Source organism: Bidens hawaiensis, unplaced genomic scaffold (genome assembly GCF_021521415.1).
Source record: "Bidens hawaiensis isolate Kalapana, Puna unplaced genomic scaffold, B.hawaiensis_p1.1 tig00055194_1, whole genome shotgun sequence".
Taxonomy (NCBI): Eukaryota; Viridiplantae; Streptophyta; class Magnoliopsida; order Asterales; family Asteraceae; genus Bidens; species Bidens hawaiensis.
In genome coordinates this window covers 20535-41177 of record NW_027506326.1, presented here as the reverse complement: position 1 = coordinate 41177, position 20643 = coordinate 20535, and the positions used below count along the sequence as shown (strand labels likewise).

The 20643-nt window shown below is 35.8% G+C and overlaps 3 protein-coding genes across 3 annotated transcripts; 2 read left to right on the top strand and 1 right to left on the bottom strand.

The window, feature by feature from the left end:
• The first annotated feature begins 2416 nt into the window (after positions 1–2416).
• Positions 2417–2914, top strand: LOC143617514 (uncharacterized). The gene has a single exon (XM_077090045.1). The coding sequence runs from the start codon at positions 2417–2419 to the stop codon at positions 2912–2914; it is 498 nt and encodes a 165-aa protein (XP_076946160.1).
• A 6958-nt stretch (positions 2915–9872) lies between these two features.
• LOC143617518 (WD repeat-containing protein PCN-like) lies at positions 9873–14703 on the top strand. The gene is made up of 9 exons (XM_077090046.1): positions 9873–10106; positions 10209–10349; positions 11413–11716; positions 11795–11858; positions 11947–12060; positions 12160–12437; positions 12513–13084; positions 13636–14060; positions 14150–14703. The coding sequence occupies exons 1-9, from the start codon at positions 9939–9941 to the stop codon at positions 14460–14462; spliced, it is 2379 nt and encodes a 792-aa protein (XP_076946161.1). The 5' UTR covers positions 9873–9938; the 3' UTR covers positions 14463–14703.
• A 2205-nt stretch (positions 14704–16908) lies between these two features.
• LOC143617520 (putative (S)-N-methylcoclaurine 3'-hydroxylase isozyme 2) lies at positions 16909–18904 on the bottom strand. The gene is made up of 2 exons (XM_077090049.1): positions 17946–18904; positions 16909–17714 (listed from the first exon to the last, which is right to left on the bottom strand). The coding sequence occupies exons 1-2, from the start codon at positions 18867–18869 to the stop codon at positions 17109–17111; spliced, it is 1530 nt and encodes a 509-aa protein (XP_076946164.1). The 5' UTR covers positions 18870–18904; the 3' UTR covers positions 16909–17108.
• Between the last annotated feature and the right edge of the window lie 1739 nt (positions 18905–20643).

Sequence of the window (20643 nt, the reverse complement as noted above, 5' to 3'; positions counted from 1 at the left end):
TATACTCCCAACTGCTTCCTGTTGAAAAGATTAGTAAACAAGCCGACAAATTTTCTGATTTCGGACCACCGACCCGAAATCATATCGGCGTTCCGCTCTATACTCCCAACGAGCATGTGGAACGTCTCCCTAACCTTTGTCCAAAAAATTTTTCTCTGTTGATAGTCGGCTGCAAAATGAATAAATAAATTAGATTTCCATTTAACTTTTTTATTAAAAATCTAAAATAAAAACGTTAAAACAATTACCGCAATGCCGATCCTCAGAAATGACTATCCAAGCCCGACACAAGGCTTCCTTCTCATCCGATGACCACGGAGTGGTTTTCCGTTTCGTCGTTCGGAGTCGGAGCCGGAGCCGGTTCCGACCCGTCCGTTGCAACTGGTTTTTTCAGGTGGACGCGTCTTTTTGATTCCGGAGCTTCACCTTGTGATTCTTGTGTCTCCGGAACAACAAAGTTAGGAAACGGTTGTGTGTTGTATGGTTGAAAGCCGGATGATTCTTGCGGCTCCGAATAAAACATCGGTTGGTGCGGTGATAAACCCATAAACGTATTCAATGAATCGTCATCAAGATAATTTGAATCAAGGTTTGGGAACCAATTTCCAGCCATTTTTTTAAAAAAAAGTTGAGAAGATGAATTGATTTTGGGTGAAGGTTTGAAGTTTTGGTATAAAAATGGGTGAAATGGAGTATAGTTATATAGAAAATATTTTTTTTTGTTTTTTTTCGGCTGGTCAAAATCCCCAACGGTTGAAAAACCCTCAAAAGTTGTGCCCCTCTCTTCTCCCGCTACCATGCTCACCGCCCCCTCTAGCGCCCTTGGTGGTGTGGTACTAGCGCCTGGGGGCGCGAGCGGAGGGCTCTAGCGCCCCCTCTAACGCCCCACACCCCTCAGTCTTAGACAAAAAGTCTCTAATCCAACTCATCATCGTCATCTCTAATCAATCACCCCACCGCACACGCTAAGCTTTTACACAATTATACCTTTACATCTTTTTCGACCAAAAACTATACCAAATTCTATCCAATGATGTTATATATGTTATTGTCATAATGTGCCGTCTTTCTAGAGTTGTGTGGTGTTTTTGTGATACGATGACATGTATATGTTTTGTAGCATATTAGGATAAAATTTTGTAGCATATTAGGCATCTTATTAGAAAATTAGTCTCATTTTAGATACCACAAATATGTCTTTTACCTATTGATTTTGGATAAATAGATAACCTCAAATCTAAACATATCTTAATGGAAAGATAATTCATAGTGGATGATCACTTTCCATAAAAAGTTTCACTCATAATCACAAAATAAATCCGAGAAATCATTACAAACAAAAAACAGACAATGTTAATTGGATATAAAAAACACGATCTTAAAGACTCTTAGATACTTATTAACAGTTATCCTAATACACGTCAGATTATCTTACTAACTTAGCTTTAAAAACTATTTAACATAATATGCATTTAAATCACAAAACTTTATTCTTCAAAGATCATATATTAACCAACAAATCAATCGGAAATCAAATTTTGTTTTGTTTTATTTTAGTTAGGGTATCGTAACAAACATGACAGAAACTGATCGGATTCGCGTAAACTCACAGTGTTTTGTTTTAGTTCTAGTCTTGTAACGAATGTAACGAAAACCAGCAAAATGCTGATTTTTTTAGTTTTGGTATAGTAACAAACGTGACATAACCCAATCGAATTCACATAGACAGGTTGTCTCAACGCCCGGGATTGATAACGGTTGGGTTTACCAACAATCGAGTTTTACCGACCGACTCCACCACATTGGCCCACCTCAAATTTTAATTTTTTTTTTGTTTTGGTTCCAATATAAAACACACGTAACCGAAACCGACCGAATTCATGTCGATTTACCGTCTCAACACTTGAGACCGGCAACGCTAAGGTTTTACCACCGCCTGAAATTTACCAACATACCCTCTGACACATCGAGCGACTGGTTAAAATACTAGTCTCTTAACAAATAAAAAAAATACTATCTTTACCTTTGAAACAAACAATATAATTACAAAAGATGAAAAACACACACTAAAATATGTAATCTCACATATTAAATTCTTCGTTACATTTTATAATTATATCTTAGATCTGGATCCAGAAAATACTATAATTTATTATCCATCAAACCAATATCTTTGTAGTAAAAAAACCACAAAAAAATAACGTGTTTTCCAGACACGAAAGAGTCAAACCAAAACCACGACTTCAACCCACTCGTCACCTATAAACACACCTTCTCCACCTCACCCACACACCCACCCACACACACACACTTATTATTATTATTACATCACCACCGTTTCTACACCACCTTCATTCATTCATAACTTTCCATTCTTATTATTCTTATTATTATTATTATTATTATTTCATTAAACATGAGGAACAACCAGAAGAAGATAATGATGAGAATCATCACAACACCATACCGAGCCATCTGCAAAGCCAGAGACTTCTACATCCGCAGCATCACCGACTGCGCCAACCACACCAACTACGGCGCGGCCTCATTCGGAGCCCCGATATCCAGAACCAGCAGCACCAGCTCATTCGGGTCCAACACTGCCACCGCGGAGGATCTCCGGGAACTCATCCGGGCAAACTCAACCGCCAGGATGTGTAATGTTGAGATCACTAGGGCTGACGTGGAGTTGTATGTGAAACAGTATATGATGACGACCAAGGGGTCCAGGAGAGTGCCACGTAGTGCGAGTGTGGGCATGGGGAGGATTGATGAGGATGGTCCGGTGAGTTTTGCGGATGATGAGGATGTTGGTCGGAAAGTGAAGAGTAGTCGGAGTGAACATTTGATGTTTCCTAGGAGCAGGTCTCATGCTATTACAAGTAGTCATGATAAGTTTAATAGGTTTTCATAAGTACTTTTGTATTTTTTGGGATTTTTATGTTTTCTTGAATTTTATCTTCTTTTTTTGGTGTTTTTAATGTCATGTTAATTTTGAGTTTGTGCAAGTTGTAACATATTTTGGCCGGTCTAGTTTGATTACTTCTCAACTCATCAAGTTGGAACGCACAGAAGGGTGTCTAGCTAGTTGTAGCATCATGTTTTTGACCAATTAGTTACCAACTTCTTGGATTTGAAACCATTTGATCATTTGAAAGGTAAGTATAGCATTTTTGAAATTTCACATTGAGGTTTATCGTTACAATTTGTGATCAAATGGTGATATTGATTTATCTATATACAGGGACGTAGGCAGCTTTATGGGACGAGTTCGGTCGAACTCGTACAAAAAATTTGTTTTAGTGTTATATATTTGGGTATTTTGATAGAAGTTTCTACATCAAACCAGTAAAAAACCTAAATTTAAGTGATTAACAATCAATCGTTTGTTCCTTAAAATTTCCCGACTACGTCATCGTCTATATCTATATAATTAATATAAACTATTGATTTAAAATGTTTACAGGCAAGTGGATGTGATATCCTTCTTTTTTTCTAAAGTGCAATCATTTGGGCACGAATACTTCCACACAGTTAATGGACTTGTTAAATGTTAATCATGGCATATTTGGGTTGATTAAGGTAAAAAAGAAGAGTCATATAATTCAATCAAATCACCATTTGGGTATGTTAAATCAAAGTCACAACTATGCCGATATTGGGTTAATTTGGGTCTACTTAAATTAAAGAAACAACTATATTATGGAACGGGTTAATTTGGGTATGTTAAGATTAAAGAACAATACACTGCTCAAATTAGAGAACACAATATAAAATATCATTCACATGGGTTCATTTGGGTATACTCCAATTAATAGAAAGTATCATTCGATCATATGGGTTAATTTGGGTATACTCTAATTAGTAGAAAGTATCATTCATATGGGTTAATTTGGGTATACTCAAATTAATATAGTACTTAAATTAGGGAGCACGACAGAAAATATCATTCACATGGGTTAATTTAGGTATATTTAAATTTGATTAAAAACCCATAACTATACAATGGGTTAATTTTGGGTTTCACAAACAAAAGAGAAAGTGTCGTTCATATAAAACTTTTCTAAGAAAAAAATGAAAAAAAAACCTTGTATCCAAATGAACAAAAGAGAAAGTGTCATTCATATAAAACTTGTTTTAAGGAAAATGGATCCAAATGGATTAACAAGGATGCACCACTTGCACTCGTTGTTTGTCATCCATCAAGAGTTTGTCTTCATAGATAACCTCACTCCTAAAAATGAATAAAGGTCACTACGTCACTTTATATGCATCATCATGCATTTTTTAAAGTCTTATTAGCAAATAAACCAATTAATTAAATAAATACACATAGACTTCAGTTGTGTGACAAGAAAAAATTTAAGATAAGATGTGAGATATTGTAACTTGTAAGATTAAGTAAACTAATTTAAACAAGAGAAATTGTCTTGGCTTGGAGCAGGTCTTCTGAGCCGAGTCAATCTGAGGGGCCCACTAAGTATCCATTTGGATTTCATTCCCTGTCCTGTACTCAGCAGTCAGCACCACAATGAAATACATTTAACCGAACCGGCGGCCATCTTTAATGCCAAAATAACTTGAGTTTTTAAAAGTCATTTGCATTTCCAGATTGAAGTTATTTGGTGGCTCTTTAAATATCTTAATCGGATAAAACTCAGACGTTATATGTGAGTAAATCTAACGTTAAAGTAGGGCTGCCGGATCCGGGTCTTACGAATTTTTGAGATTACATCTTTACGAACTGTACGTTAAGATCACAATGTCTCACTTTGTTAGCTAGCTCGCCGGGTATGTACAGTTTGGAGACAATGTAAACAAATCATAGAAAAAATATAGTGTGATTTGCCTACATACATATTCATATTCTTTCGAGTAAACTGCAGTTTTCATTCCTGTCGTTTGTCCAATTTTACGGTTTTAGTTCAATAGTTTTGAATTTGTGATTTTCGTCTATGTTGTTTCATTTTACTTGCAATTAAACCCGAACTCACTAACACCGTTAAGTCTGGTCGTTAAACCCACGTGCACCTCACGTGAGGGGCAGTTTTGTCATATTTCTCCCCAAACAAACCACAACCTTAATTCGCAAGCCCTCTCTCGTGAGGGGTTGGGGTTTACTTGAGGGAAAAAAGGACAAAAATGTCCCTTATGTGAGGTGCACGTCGATGAGTTTTTCGACCAGACTTAACGGAGTTAGTGGGATTGGGTTTAATTGCAAGTGAACCACATGGATGAAAATCGCAAATTTGAAACTATTGGACTAAAATCGCAGATTTGAACAAACCACATGGATGCAAACCGTAATTTGCTCTATTCTTTTAGATATTTTACACTCACTACCAAGCTTGCGTTGGTTTGTAACAAATTAAAGTATAGAATTTGCCGATTTGGGGAGTACATATGTTCAGTATTTTAAGTTGATATGATCTAAGTTTGAAAGTTAAAGCATTCTTCTTCCATTGATAGTCTATTTATTAAGGTGGTCAGATTGTGTGCAGGGTGGGCACGGGTTGGGTGGCCCTACAGGGCCAGGGAACACCACTCCGGCCATGTCGGCCCACAAGGAAAACGTCTGAACGGGGTATCTACCCCGACCCCCCTCTCTATTTAAATGTAAATTATTAACGAAGAATGAAGATTACGAAGGGGTTTCACGACCATATGTTGGTTTGATTTGGTGGTGGCATGCCATTTTTTATGTTGGCCCCACAATATCTGACCCGGGTCCGGTTAATCGTATTCTCATAACTCAAGAACTAACCCTATTTTAATATAACCGGATCGAGTCTCGTGGATCTCACTTGTATCACCCTGTTTGATGGTAGTGGTTGTATCATGAAGATGGAATAAAACGGATGAGGCCCAAATTGATTTTTGAGATGTATTAAAGATTAATGGCCCAAATTGATTTTTGAGATTTATAATGTATTAAATTTAAAGGTTAATGGCCCAAATTGATTTTTGAGATGTATTAAAGGTTAATGGCCCAAATTGATTTTTAATATATAAAAAATCATATAAAATTTATGTTACTTAATTTTAAAATAAATGTTAATTTAGTTTTTAAATTTTATTTATGTGTTTTTCTTTTAATTAATATAGGGTTAATTTTATTCTATATTATGTTTCTTTTCGAGATTTGTCATCTCATTTATTTTATTTGAGGTATAAAACCTCTTTTAAGCTTATTTTCTCCTTTTAATCGAAGCAACATGTCCATGTTAACACATATACTTCCTTTGATCATTTTAACTTTACAATAATCCCAATATCATACATAGTTTAACATACACCCATACATCGTTTAACACCCACCCACCTTTGGTGTATCGATCACTTGATGCCAAACCTATAAATACAATTTAATCCCAAAGGCCAAAACACATAAAAAGATTGTGTTTCCGTTGATATATGTATTGATCGGTCACAAATGGCCCGGCCTTAGGCCCTTAGGTGGGGTATGACTAGAGGTGCACAAAAAACCCGAACCCGGAACCGGACCCGAAATAAATACCCGGAACCGGTTTTTCTAATACCCGGGTTTTTAATACCCGAACCCGACCCTACCCGTAGGGTACAGATAGGGTATGCATTTTGGCACTAAAAGCCGAACCCGAACCGGGCCCGATTTGTGCCCGGTAATACCCGAAAACCCGATTTGTACCCGGTAATACCCGAACCCGGAACCGAGGCTTTCCAATACCCGAAACTGGGTATTTCAAATACCCGAAAAATACCTTAAAAATACCCTAATAATACCCCTAAAAAGTGTAAACTTTTAAAAAATCCAATCTATATAAAAAAAATACCGGAAAAAAACCCGTAAATAGAGTTTTTTCAATACCCGATAATAGGGTATTCAAATACCCGGTTTTAGAATACCCGGTTCTATACCCGACCCGAACCCGATGCATAGGGTATGATTTTTAGAGACAATACCCGACCCGAACCCTACCCGATTATTACCAATACCCGTTCATACCCGAACCCGGTTCTATACCCGAACCCGGGTATTTAGAAAACCCGATTTGTGCACCATATAAACTCTTTGATAGAATGTTTCAATGAAATGTTATGCAAATATGTAAAATATTTGGTGGTGTTAAGTGACCAATATGTTGAAGATGCTGGAATCCATATAACGACTTACATGTTGCCAATGTTATGTGTTTGACCTTAAGTGTTTAAAGGACAAGACCAAGCAATCAGGACGTGAAGTATCCTCGAATCACGTGTGAATAGTTTATGTACTCCAAATATGAAACTTCATATACATTTATCCTATAAATGTTGAGTTTGTACTATCTAACTGGAAACTATTAAAGAGGTTGATGATGTTAATTAAGAAAATGGAAATAAGATGGCAATTGAGCATCACCTTTATGTTGTTTGGTGGGCGATATGATTATTCAGATAAAATATGGTCTTCTCCTCAAATTAGTAATTGAAATTCACTATTATGAAAGATATTATTTACTTTTTTTTTTCTTATTGTATGGTGGTAGAAATTGGAAATGTAAGGCTAAGTGGACCGAGTGGATCTAAAACTTTTTTTTTTTTTTTTTTTGTAAGTTGTCCGTCTAGTGTCTTGCTAGTTGGTTAGTTTTATAAAATTTTGTTCAAGGAAAAAGAAAGTGACCATGTGGGATAAGGTTATGGTAATGGGTAATGAAAATGGTCTTTTAAGAATGACATCTAACTATTAAACAACGAAAAGTTTTGGGATAAAGGAGTAAGTTAAGAGTTATGGGTTAAATGGCTACCTGTTTTGATTATATGGGTTGCTTGCATTAATAATGTTTTGGGTTATGGCGGGCCGTAATGTATTGGGTTTAGGTAACTCTTAACTCTTTAATATTTGTAACAAAGTCCGAGTTTATAAACAATAAATTGAATGAGTTCAGTTGCAAAGATTTTAATATGGATTCAACTAGAGGTGCGAAAAAAAACCCGTACCCGAAACCGGACCCGAAAAAAATATCCGGAACCTGTTTTTTTTATACCCGGGTATTCTATACCCGAAACCGGAACCGACCCTACCCGTAGGGTATGGATAGGGTATGCATTTTGAGGTCAATACCCGTACCCGGAACCATACCCGATTTATACCCGTAAATACCCGAACCCGGTCATACCCTATACCCAATACCCGGTTGTACCCGATACCAATTTTCTAATACCCGAAATAATACAAGAGTTTTTATAGTATTTTTTTTATGTTTACTAGCTTCACAACTTTTATGTTTAAGTTTTTGTAAAATGCATACTACTAAGTAAATAATTTGTAATTAAGTGGATTTATGGTTTTTGTAATATAGTTTAATTCATTACAAAGCAAAATTAAATTTTAAACAAATTAAAAAATGTATAAAAAGTTTACAAATTCAAAACCGGGTATTAATACCCGGTCGTACCCGGTTCCAATACCTGAACCCGATCATACCCTACCCGGGTACATAGGGTTGAGTTTTTCTCCTCAATACCCTACCCGAACCCTACCCGATTTATTTCAATACCCGATTTTTCAATACCCGATCATACCCGAACCCGAGTATTAGAAAAAGCCCGATTTGTGTACCTCTAGATTCAACAACATAAGTTGGCCCGTTTTATTACGTATTCCATGGTGTGTTTATGTGATTCGATGACTTGACTTACCGAGTTAGCTAACAAGGACAATGATGAATAACTTTAAACATGCTTGTAAATTGTAAAAGTTAAAAGCATTTTTTTTGTAAAAAAAATTAATATGCAATGAGTTATGATGTTAATAAAAAGTCTTTTATTATGTATGTGATGTGTAGATTCAAAGAAAGTGACGTGTCTTTTCGAGTTCCACATACCCAATTAAACTAAAAATATTGAAATCAAGTCGATCAATATTATTAAGAACCAAGAATTAGCATAAAATATTTCACGGGTTCATCATTGATGTACAAGTTTTGAGATTAACCCAACTTAAACTCGTTGTAGGTACGATGCACGTTAATGAGAGAGGAAAACGATATTGAAAATATGTAGACGCATACTTAAGGAGAGAAAAACAACTTTTGTGAGTAGTGTTGTATTAAGCGAAGATGATTAAGTAGTGAGTAGTGGGGTGGCGTGAAAAAAGTTTGGTACACATATTCATTTTTCATAAGAGAGGGTCTTAGTTTGATTGATTTAATTAAAAATGTTATATAGTTTAATAACTGTGAATCTATTTGTTCTATAACCAAATGCCAATTGGTCTACCGGTAGCCCTATAATTTTCCTTATTGGAGGTCGTGCACTCAAGTATCTCATAGAACGATTTATTCCAAATTGATCAATGAGGTTTTCCTTCAGGGTGAGTTGCTCCTGTCCTTATGCTATGTTCGCCAGCTGATCTATTTGCCAAAGTAATCCCAGGTTTCCAAGTGTTTGCTATTAAAAAAATTAAATTCTAAATTAAATATTAAAACTTAGTACTCTCATAAATGATGCGTTTTTTTCAATGTATTAATGACTTTTTTTGTCTTTTCACTACGATGACATTTATTATATTTTGATTTTAATATTTTTCTATAAAACGATTACAATAGAGTGGCAGGCAAACGGGCAACAAGCTGCGTCGCAACCCCCTTTCTTTAATTGTTTTTCCGATTAAACTTGTCGCGTCGGGCGTATTGCAGCAAGTTAAACTACGAAAAAGATTACCGTCGTAGTTTTGTATATCATGTAAAATCGTCCATGTTCGTTACACGTGAACTTCAAACTGTAAACCATCTAAGTGTAAGTTATAAAACTCGAAGGACATAATATTAGTTCCACAAAAGTAAGGCATGCTGATGTAAGCCCTCTATTTGTATCTATTATTCCAAATACCCACCCAACGATACAAACCAACATTTCCTCTATACACACATAATAACACATTAACATTAGGGTTCAACCAAAAGGCTGCGGCGGAGATGCTGGACTTCTACAAATGTAGCAGTACCTCCGTCGAATGGAAACCATCGCCCATAGTCGCCTTAGCCACCAGCCCCGACGAGTCTCAAGTCGCCGCCGCCAGAGAAGACAGCTCACTCGAGATATGGCTTGTTTCCCCTGGCGCCGTTAACTGGCACTGCCAGCTGGTACGATTATTATTATGTTATTATTAATATGATTATTATGTTATTGTTATTTGAGTAATTGTGTAGTGGAATTAGGGTTTTGATATTATTTTGTGGTTGTAGACGATACAGGGAGATCCTAATTTGAGAATCTCATCGCTCGTGTGGTGTAGTTCGGGTTCTGGTGCCGGTGGCGGTAGATTGTTTTCGTCGAGTATTGATGGTTCGGTTTCGGAGTGGGACTTGTTTAATTTGACTCAAAAGGTTTGTGTTTTAGGGTTTATATGTGATGTTATTGTTAGTGAATGTTGATTTTGTAATCTGTATTTATTTGTATTATTTTATGACATTAAGTTTGTTTTACTGGTCAATACGGATGAATTATAAAAATGCTTACAGAAATGATATATCTTGTTTTTGTTAGACCATGTGTAGTGGATAATGCCCCTACGGGGGCATTGTGCGCCATGTGGCGCCACGTCACATAGGGGCATTATACATTATACGCAAAAGGGGTATAGTGGATAATGCCCCCCACATCATTACAATGTTATTATTTTTTTATTATTTAAAAAACAAATAATGCGTCACTAATCATCCCCCCTTCCTCTTCCCTCCCTTTCGGTGTTTTGTGGGAAGCGCCCTTCGCATCTACACACCCCAAGGCGTGGGGGTGGGGGGTGTTCTTGGCGCTTTGGGTGGGGAAAGTGCTCCACTTAGCACAATTTTAGAAATAGGGGTGTGCATGTGTCAGTTTGGGTCGGTTTTGGCCCAAAACCATAAGCATAACCGATTGGTTATGGTGATTATGGTTTAATGGTTTTAAAGGTTTTGGTTGATTTTGGCCTAAGCTAAAAATAGCTCAAAAAGTATATTTGAGCTTTATTTGGGTCTGAAAGTTTGGCTTGAAACTTTTTATATGGAACAAATTGTTATTACACATGTTAATATATTACATAGCATTAAAAAAGTTCATATAATCTATAACATTTAAAAATACATTTATCTGGTCTGGTTTTGGCAGGTATGGAAACCTTGTTTACCTTAGCTGACCCACTTTTGTCGGTTATCAGAAAGTCGTTAAACCAGCTCACTGGTTTTTGGTATGGTTTGGTTATGTCGGTTAATTTTGTTATGGGTCGGTGAATTTGGTTTTTTGCACAGTGCACACCCTTATTTAGAGGACATGTCTTAGGGCTGTGAGAGTTTGTTTCAAGATTCAGTTACATGTTAACACACTTAACTTTTATATAATTTCTGCTTTTGTTGATTGGTTTACTGTTTTAATTTTCATAAAATCTTATTTTTTAGCTGATTTAATTTGCAGGTTGTGGTAGATTCTATTGGCGTGTCTATCTGGCAGATGGCTGCTCATCATTTGAGCAGGGATCAGTTTAATCGAAGGTCGGATTTGGCTACAATTGAGAACGGGCATGGATCGGATAAAAGTATACGTGATGGTGATGTTACCAGTGACAGTGAAGTTGAAGCCGATTCACTTGAGCTATATGAGGAACCATTTACTTCAAACGCTAGCATAGCAGTTGCTTGTGATGATGGTTGTGTGCGATTATATAATATCTCAGAGTCAGATAATCTAAATTACTATAAATCACTTCCAAGAGTTAGTGGTAAGATAACATCTCCTGTCACTACCTTTTTAATTATATAATTTTTTATATTTATTGTCCTTTTCATTGTTTATATAGGGCGTGTATTGACTGTCACTTGGAGTTCAGATGCTAAAAGGATATATTCAGGGAGTAGCGATGGGTATGTCTTCTATACACTTTTGACAATATGCCACATCTCAATTGTTTTCTAAGTGGTTAACTTTTTTATATTTTATTAACATTTATAGTTTCATAAGATGCTGGGACGCTAAGACATCTCACGAAGTATACAGAATCACTGTTGGTCTTGGAGGCGTAGGTGGTGGCTCTGAACTTTGTGTATGGTCTTTACTTGCTTTAAGGTAAGCACCTTTTTTTATCTGTGTATGCAATTATGTATCCCATTTAACTAATGTGCTGTTTAGATTAGTGATTTGATTGTTTTGTATATCTTCTTTCAGGTGTGGGACTCTTGTGAGTGCAGATAGCAGTGGCGGTGTTCAATTTTGGGACAGTTTACATGGGACTTTATTGCAGGCACATTCTTATCATAAGGGTGATGTTAATGCTTTAGCAGCTAGTCCTAGTCATGCCAAGGTGTTTTCAGCTGGATCAGATGGTCAGGTTATTTTATATAAACTTTCCAAACCGATTAAAAAGTGGGTTTATGTTGGTTATTCGAGGGCTCATACACATGATGTGAGAGCCTTGACTGTTGCTATACCCATAACCCGTCAAGGTATGTTTTTCTTTTTCTTTTTTACCTAAAATTATGTCTCGTAGTTTGACTTTTTTCACTTTATTATGTAAACAGATGTATTGCTAGAAGATAAGTCAAAAAGAGCTCGTGTCAGGGATAAATCTATGGATTTCAGTTACAAAAAGTGGGCTCATACGGGAACCCCCATGCTAATATCAGCTGGTGATGACACTAAGCTTTTTGCATATTCTGCTAACGAGTTTACCAAATTTGGCCCACATGATATTTGTCCTGCACCACAAAGACCACCTGTTCAGTTAGTGTGCAGTACGGTTGATGGGTTTACTTATCTGCTTTTGGTCCAGGCTGCACAGTGGTTAGATATTTTCACTGTTGATGTGAAACGCGATGTTTCTGCTGTTTCAACTACTGCTTTGGTGGCTCGAGTTAAGAGCAAGGGTCTAAGAAAGATTGTCTGTAGCTCTGTCTCACCTTCTGGAAGGTTCTTTGCTTATTCAGATGATTTGAAGCCTAGTCTTTTTGAGTTGAAGAAAAAGGGAACAGGGAAAACTGGGTGGTCGTTAAGTAAACAAAAACTTCCTTCATCTTTACCCTCTGCACGTTTCATGGTCTTTACTTCTGACTCTTCTCGGTTATTGATTTCGGGACATGATGGAATGATATATGTAAGTAATCACACACTTGCTCTATTTATATATGCATATGTGATAGGCCCATAAACAAACCGAATGTTCAGTGAACGGTTCGTGGATTGTGTGACAGGAAAAAAATAGCATGATTAAAAAATGTTCACTTAGTTAAATTAACGAACATGAACACATGTATCGTTCGTGTATTTATGTTCATGAACGCTAGTTTATGTTTGTTCATTACTTCATTTACTTTTGTTAGTTTATTTACGTTAGTTAGTATATTCATTTAGTTTTTTTAGTCATATTACAATTTATTCTAGCCTTATTAACAATTTAGTCTCAATTCATTGTTCATATTAGTTTGATAGGGTTTAGCTCAGCGATGTTCGTTCATGAACCGCTCATTTATACTTCAAACGAGCGTAACATAAACGAACATTGATGCGTTCAATTTTTCAACAAATGAACACGACCAAAAAAAACCAGATTTGTTTTGTTTGTATGATCGTTTGTTCATTTAAAGGTAAACGAACAAACCTGAGACACAACATATATATGTATAACTTAGTTTTATCATATTTCAGGTTGTAGACGCTGGAAGCTTGGAAATAAGTCAAAGGTTCACCCCGTGTCGTAAGGAGTTTAATGTGGACTCATCACCTCAGCCTCCAGTAACCAAGATGTTTACTAGTCCAAACGGACTGTGGTTAGCTGCTGTCAACTGTTTTGGAGATATCTATATATTTAACCTAGAGACAAAACAGCAACACTGGTTTATATCAAGATTAGATGGTGCAATAGTGACAGCTGGAGGGTTTACTCCCCAAAACAGCAATATGCTGATATTATCCACGTCATCAAATCAAGTTTATCTTTTTGATGTGGAAGCTAAGAAACTTGGAGAAACATTTGTTTTGCCACGAAGATATCAAGGTTTTCCGGGAGAGGTTATCGGGCTTACGTTTCCGCCTTCTTCAAATTCATCAGATGTCATCATTTACAATGCCAGGTATGTTTTTATGAGTTGTACATAATGCCATGTCATTAAATATATAATTATAAGTCATCATACTTTTAACATAACTTGTATTTTTTTAGAGCAATGTGTGTTATTGACTATGGAAAGCCGGTTGTTCGAGATGAAGATAACGAGAAAGTAAACATTTATGATACAATATTAAAGAAGTTATACGGTCAAACAGACGGGAAAGCGAAACGTAAGTTGATAGAGCTCAGGGATGGTGAAAGTATAAATGAGACTAAGAGCAATGAAATTCGTGCGTTCAAAGAACCGGTTTTGTACCTTGGGCATCTTTCTAAGGGTTCGGTGTTGGTTATAGACAAACCATGGTTGCAAGTGGTTAAGAGTTTTGACGCTCAGCCGGTTCACAGACATATATACGGGACATAAATGTAAGTCCAAAGTTCTGACAAAAGGTGTTACTTGAAGAGAGATTAGGTGTTACTAGAAAAGTTCAATTTTGGTCTCATTTTATTTGGTCAACCTGGGGTCAACGCATGTTGTGTAATGTGTCTGATAATCTTGTTTTCTTTAATAGTAAAATTCTTTTCATGTCGTTTATGATGACACTGTGTCAACTGGAAGTTTTGATCGCATGATATTTGAATCAAAATTTACTTGCGTTACCGTTTTGATTATTGTCGACATCATTATTTTATTCTTGATTGCCTCTTGAAGTTGAATTGATTTCATGAGTTAAGTTTGACAGCTTTATTATGGCTGATTTTGTTTAAAGCTTATATTGTGTAATCTGTTTTCAGCTCTAAACCAGATTTTGAAAATTTGGACATGACAAATGAAGTTTATAAGCCAGGTTATTCTTTAAGAAGAGACTTGTATTGAAGTATCCGAAAGTTGTTTTGTAATTCCTTGTATGTTTGATGTTTTTCCAAGTTTAATTAATCAACTTCAGTATTACATCAAACAATCTGCCTGTTTTTAATTTTATCTTTAAAAAAATTAAGTTCAGATGATTCATTTGCTGTAGTTGGCAATTGGCATTGCATTTTTCTTTTTTCATTCTTGAGTTTTTTCATTAAAAGAAAAGAAAGAGAATGGAAGAAAAAGTTTAAGTCTTTTTCCTTCAAAACTTTTCAGTCAAATATGGTCGGATTGTGAATGAAAGTTTATATCCCATTACCATATTACCAATTTACCATATTTCAATTCTCTTTTCCATGTTGCTATGAGGATATAATTGTAAAGTTACAAATTTTTTTCCTATCTTTTCCTTCCAATCTAACTCAAGAATGTAATAAACATTTTTTTTCTTTTCTTTTATTTTAACTCGAGAATGCATTTTAAGTTTATAATTTCTTTTCCTTTTTTCCTATATCCAATCTTATCATTTCTTTTTCTTTTATTTTAAACCTGAGAATGTAGTGTAAGGGTGTGCAGGAAACTGAAAAATCCAAACCAAAACAAAAGCAGACGATTTGGTTTTATGTTTTTGTAAAAACCGAACTAACGGTTTGATTTTGGTTTTTGCATGTAATAAAACCGAAAAAACCGAACCGAAGCGAATTTCTTGATTGTCATTATTATTTTTTTATGTAATTAATAAGAATTTATTAAATATGTAACTTAAATACTTTTGGCCAAATGCACAATAGTTTATTAGTTAGGAGTTAACAAAATTATTTATATTTAAATTTATTAATTTCGGTCCCAAATTTTCAAGCTCAAATAGCAGAAACCGAAAAAACCGAAACCGAACGGTTTCAAAAATCCAAAAACCGAAGTTTTGGTTTTCGGTTTGGTTTTACCCCAAAACCACACCGAACTGCACCACACACACCCCCAAGTATTTAAGTTTACAATTTTGGGTGGAAGTTGTGTTTGGGTCGGACCGGTCTCGGATCGGCATGGGTGTCAGGTCGGTATGAGTTCAGATCGGACCGGGGCTCGACATTGGTTTCGAGTCGGGACGAGTTTCGTTCGGGTCGGAACGGATTCGGGTCGGCACAAGTCCCGACCCGAACAAAATTAATTCCTTTTTTATTTGACCCGAACCCACCCGACTCAACAAGTTTAGCGTTCTTAAAGGGAAGGATAAGATGAAAATTCCAATTCCATCAACAAATTTACCAGCCAAACACGTTACGGATTTGAACATTCATTTGAGAGGCGGCCTGATATTTGTTTGAGAGCGAGACTGATGCCTATATGGACTTGTTGAGCCTCCTTAGTTGACTAACTTTCTATTTGATGTTATTGCATGAACATTAAGTTAATGTTTCTTATGGCGAACTAATATTTCTTAATTTTTCTAGTTGAAGAAGTCCACGACGCCACTCCCTATTCAGCAAGACGAAGACGAAGACGAAGTTTGAATAGGTTGAGGGGTAGTCTGCGTTAACCCTTGGCTTTTTTACCAACATACATTTTTAGTGCAATTTTTCTTCTTCGTTTTATGTATTGCTACCTGCCTACCGCTGAACATTATTTTTTTAGCCCATGCTACTCCTCAATTTTTCTTCTAGATACCTCACTGATAATAAGTCGATTATATTCAGTCACTGAATACTAACAAATTACCAACATAGCCTAAACTAAAAGGAAGCGTTCAACGACAAATATTTCACTGCTTTCACGAAAAAAAGTTCCATCGGTTTAGGTAATCCCTCGGTAATCACTCGACTCGTATTCTCCTTCCGATCAAAAGCCATAAAACATCAATTTTTGGAACTTGTAAAAAAATTAACGGAGTTAAGTTTCTTTTAATGGGGTCCAGTGAGAAAAAATACGGTGAAATGTGGAACTGGTGGTAAGAATTATTTGAGGTGAGATTATTGTCGGCCAACCGTAAATAAAACGGGATTATTAAAATCCAATTTGCCTATTGTTATTGACATAAACAGGTGGAAAACAATGTAAAGTCGTGGGCAATGATAATATAGATTATGAACATGTCCAAAAGTGATGAAATATTAATTCAAGATGCAAACAATATATATTTAACCAACCAACAAGATTTTTATTAATTCATACAAACTTAAAACACAACCAAGCATTCTAAAATTACATGTGAATTGATTATTCCCTACGTTTGAAGATAATTACAAGAGGTTTTTGTTTCTGTAAAGTCACACCAAATTTTTCAGCCATGTCAAGTGTTGCTGGATCCTCACCGTTCGGAAGGTACCAATCGTAATCCAGAATCAAAGACGCTAACAAAGTATGCAAACTCTTAACCGCAGACGGTAAACCAGGACACATTCTCCTCCCACCACCAAAAGGTAAGAACTCGTAGTCATGCCCGGTAAAATCAATGCTAGGGCTAAGAAACCTTTCGGGTTTAAAAGTATGAGGGTCTTCCCAAATTTTTGGGTCATGGTTGATCGCCCAAACGTTGACCCACACTTGGGTATTCTGAGGAATCGTATAACTCATAACTTCACAAGCTTCGAGGGCTCGTCGAGGAATTAAGAGAGGAACAACAGGGTGCAATCTTAGCGTTTCCTTGATACATGCATTGAAATATGGGAGTTCAGAAAGGTTGGATGTCATGACACTGCTAGAGTTTAGTTCTCTTTTTAACTCCTCTCGTACTTTGCGCATGATCTTTTGGTTCTTTAAAAGCTCGGCCATAGCCCATTCGATGGTTGTTACCATAGTATCTGTACCGGCTGTGAATAACTCCTACATGTAAGAGTAGTTTAAAATTCAGCTTGTTGCATGTTTGTCTGCCACTTTATTGTAATCGTTTTGAGTATAATGAGAAAGCTAGATCTTTAATCTTAAAAAAAAATAAATCATGGAAACATTGGATGTTTTGGCTTTGTAACAATCTTTGTGATCAACCTTGAAAGCATTTTAAAAATATGTAAAAAAGAAAAGATCATCTTTAAACAACTTATATAAAAGACTTACCATGAACAAGATGCCGATTTGATCATCCGTGAAGTTATTTTCAAGCATTCGATCCAAGAAATCTTTTTCATGGTCAGCCACAGCCCCGTACTTGGTGATTCGAGCTCTCCTTTCTTTAGCTATAGCCTCTAAATAGTTAGCCACATTTTCATATTGATAAATGCAATCCTTCCTTAGCCCTTGAAGATCTAGGCCTCCAATTGTGGGGAAAAAGTCGCTTACATTTGGTGCAGCCGAAATCTCTAATATCTTAAAGAGTCTGGATTTCATCGTATGAGCAGTTTCTTCATCTTTCAAATCAAGAAAATCCTTGCTGAATAATATGTTGCTCAGAGTATTAATTAATGTAGTAAAAACTAGTTCTTCAATTTTCACAACCTTTCCTTGAGTGTTATTTAAGAAATCTAGCATACGAGTAAACTTTTCGTTTCTCAAGTTTGTCTGAGCCTCTATTGCCTTAACCGAGAACAATTCAGCCCGACACAAGGTTCTACATGATTTCCAATGTTCGTTGCAGTCTCTTGCAAATACGACATAATAGTCCATGACACGTAGGTGAAGTGCATCAGGTATGGTGCGACCAGAAAGATGACGGTCTTGAGTCCTGAGAACTTGCATGGCTGCCTCTGGAGTAGAGGCTACTACAAGCAATCGAGTACCTAGACGAAGAGAGATAAGCGGACCATATTCATTAGCGAAGTTGGCAGCCGCAACATGAGGGTTCTTGGCCATTTGGTGTATATTCCCAATGATCGGCCATGGTCGTGGCCCTGGTGGGAGATTTTTGACGGATTTGTAATGTTTGCGAGCCGCAAACAACAAGAAGAGAGGTATGGTTAAAAGGAAAAGAGAATATAAGAGATTGAACTCCATGGAAAAGAAAGTAATTCCTATTTGATATGTTTGGTGTGGTTCAATTTGCATATGGAGATGAGTTTTTATAGGATGCCTTGATGAAAAGTAGCACACCATATCGTAGAGCAAAATTTATTGAATGAATAATAAAGCCATCAGACTTTTCAATAAAAAATAAGTTAATTAATATAACTGATCATGGCAATATAGAAAATACTCATGCATGTCATAGAAGCATACAAATTTTTTTTATAAAGATGGCATGAATACTTTAAACATTTTTATATCGATCATCATATTAAATTATAAAACACAATATTTAGATTTTAAGACTATGCCATATCTATAGTGGTAAAATGATGAGAATACCTAAAGTTTACTCCAAATTAGTGGTGTAATCAGTAAACGCAGGGCCGTCTCCGAGATTCAAATGCCCGAGATGAATATAAAAAATGGACCTTATTAATAATTTTTTTCTTCAAAATATGAACGATAATTGTAATAATAAATAATGCAAAGTACGAATCAATACAATGACAAACATTAAAAAAACACAGTTATAAATGGGTTGATTGCTAAATTGCTTATGGAAATATAAACCCATTTTGATTACTTACATGATAGCACCTACAAAAGTTTGTATTATTTATCAAAAGAAAAGTCAACAAGCATATTGAAAAAGTGGACAGAAAAAAAAGTACAAAATACATAATAAAATATTAATTTCTTTTATCATATTCTTCAATTCCCCAAACCAACAAAAGCTACTTCTCGCTGTAACTTATACACGCCGAAAAAATTTCCGGCAATATTTCTTTATCTTTTATCTTTGTTATATCATTCTTCTTTCTTCTTTTTCATTGTCACTTTCACTTGTTAATATTTAAAAAGATTTATATATGGATATATATATGTATAAAACCTTTTAAAAATTTTGTGCCCTCTACTGAAATTGTGCCCTAAGCAATCGCCGATCCCAGGATGGGGTCTAAGCCGGCCCTGAGTAAACGAGTGGAGTCAAGCAGTTAAAAGCTCGAATAGAACCGAGTTTAAACAAGCCCGAGTTGAGTCTAGCAATACACTCGTTAGTAAACGAGCCCGAGCTTGTGACTTATATATCTAGTTTGACTAGGATCACAAATCTAGTGGGGTCGTTATATTTATAAAAATGTAATATACTTTATCTATACTATATATAAAGCATGAGTGAGGGACCTCTTAATTTTTAAGATGTACCAAACTCATTACTTTAGGTACAATCTTCAATGCATAAGATTAAGACACTTTAGGAGTAATTTTGTCTTTTGACAATTTTGTCTTTTAGCAAAAAAATCATGTTACCGGTTTATTTTTAATGTATTCTAAAATAATTACAAGTATAGCCCTTTAACTTTAATCACATTTTGTTAATTTATATAATAGTTATATATACCCCTTATTTTAAACCAACTACCCCGACGACGTTTAAACGTTAATAACTTTTTCACACACCAATATTTTTAAAAAATATATATACCATAAAAATAAGAATTTTATTCTCTTTAATTTGAGTATGGTATTGATATACTTTTTTCACTTTAAAAACTTAACGTGTTACGTGATTACCATTAAAGACCGGCAAACGAATCGAGGGGGTTCGGTTGTTCGGGTTATGGGTCTAAAAGGTTAAGGTTGGAATGAGTCGATACATAAAGGTTAATTTGGTTTGGGTCGGGACGGGTTTGGGTTGAAAGGGGTCAAGTCATAACGAATTTCGGTTAGAACATTGTCAAGCGGAATGGGTTGTGGGTCAAAACAAGTTCAATGTATCCGTACGTGCACACCAACACCTGACTAAGCGTGC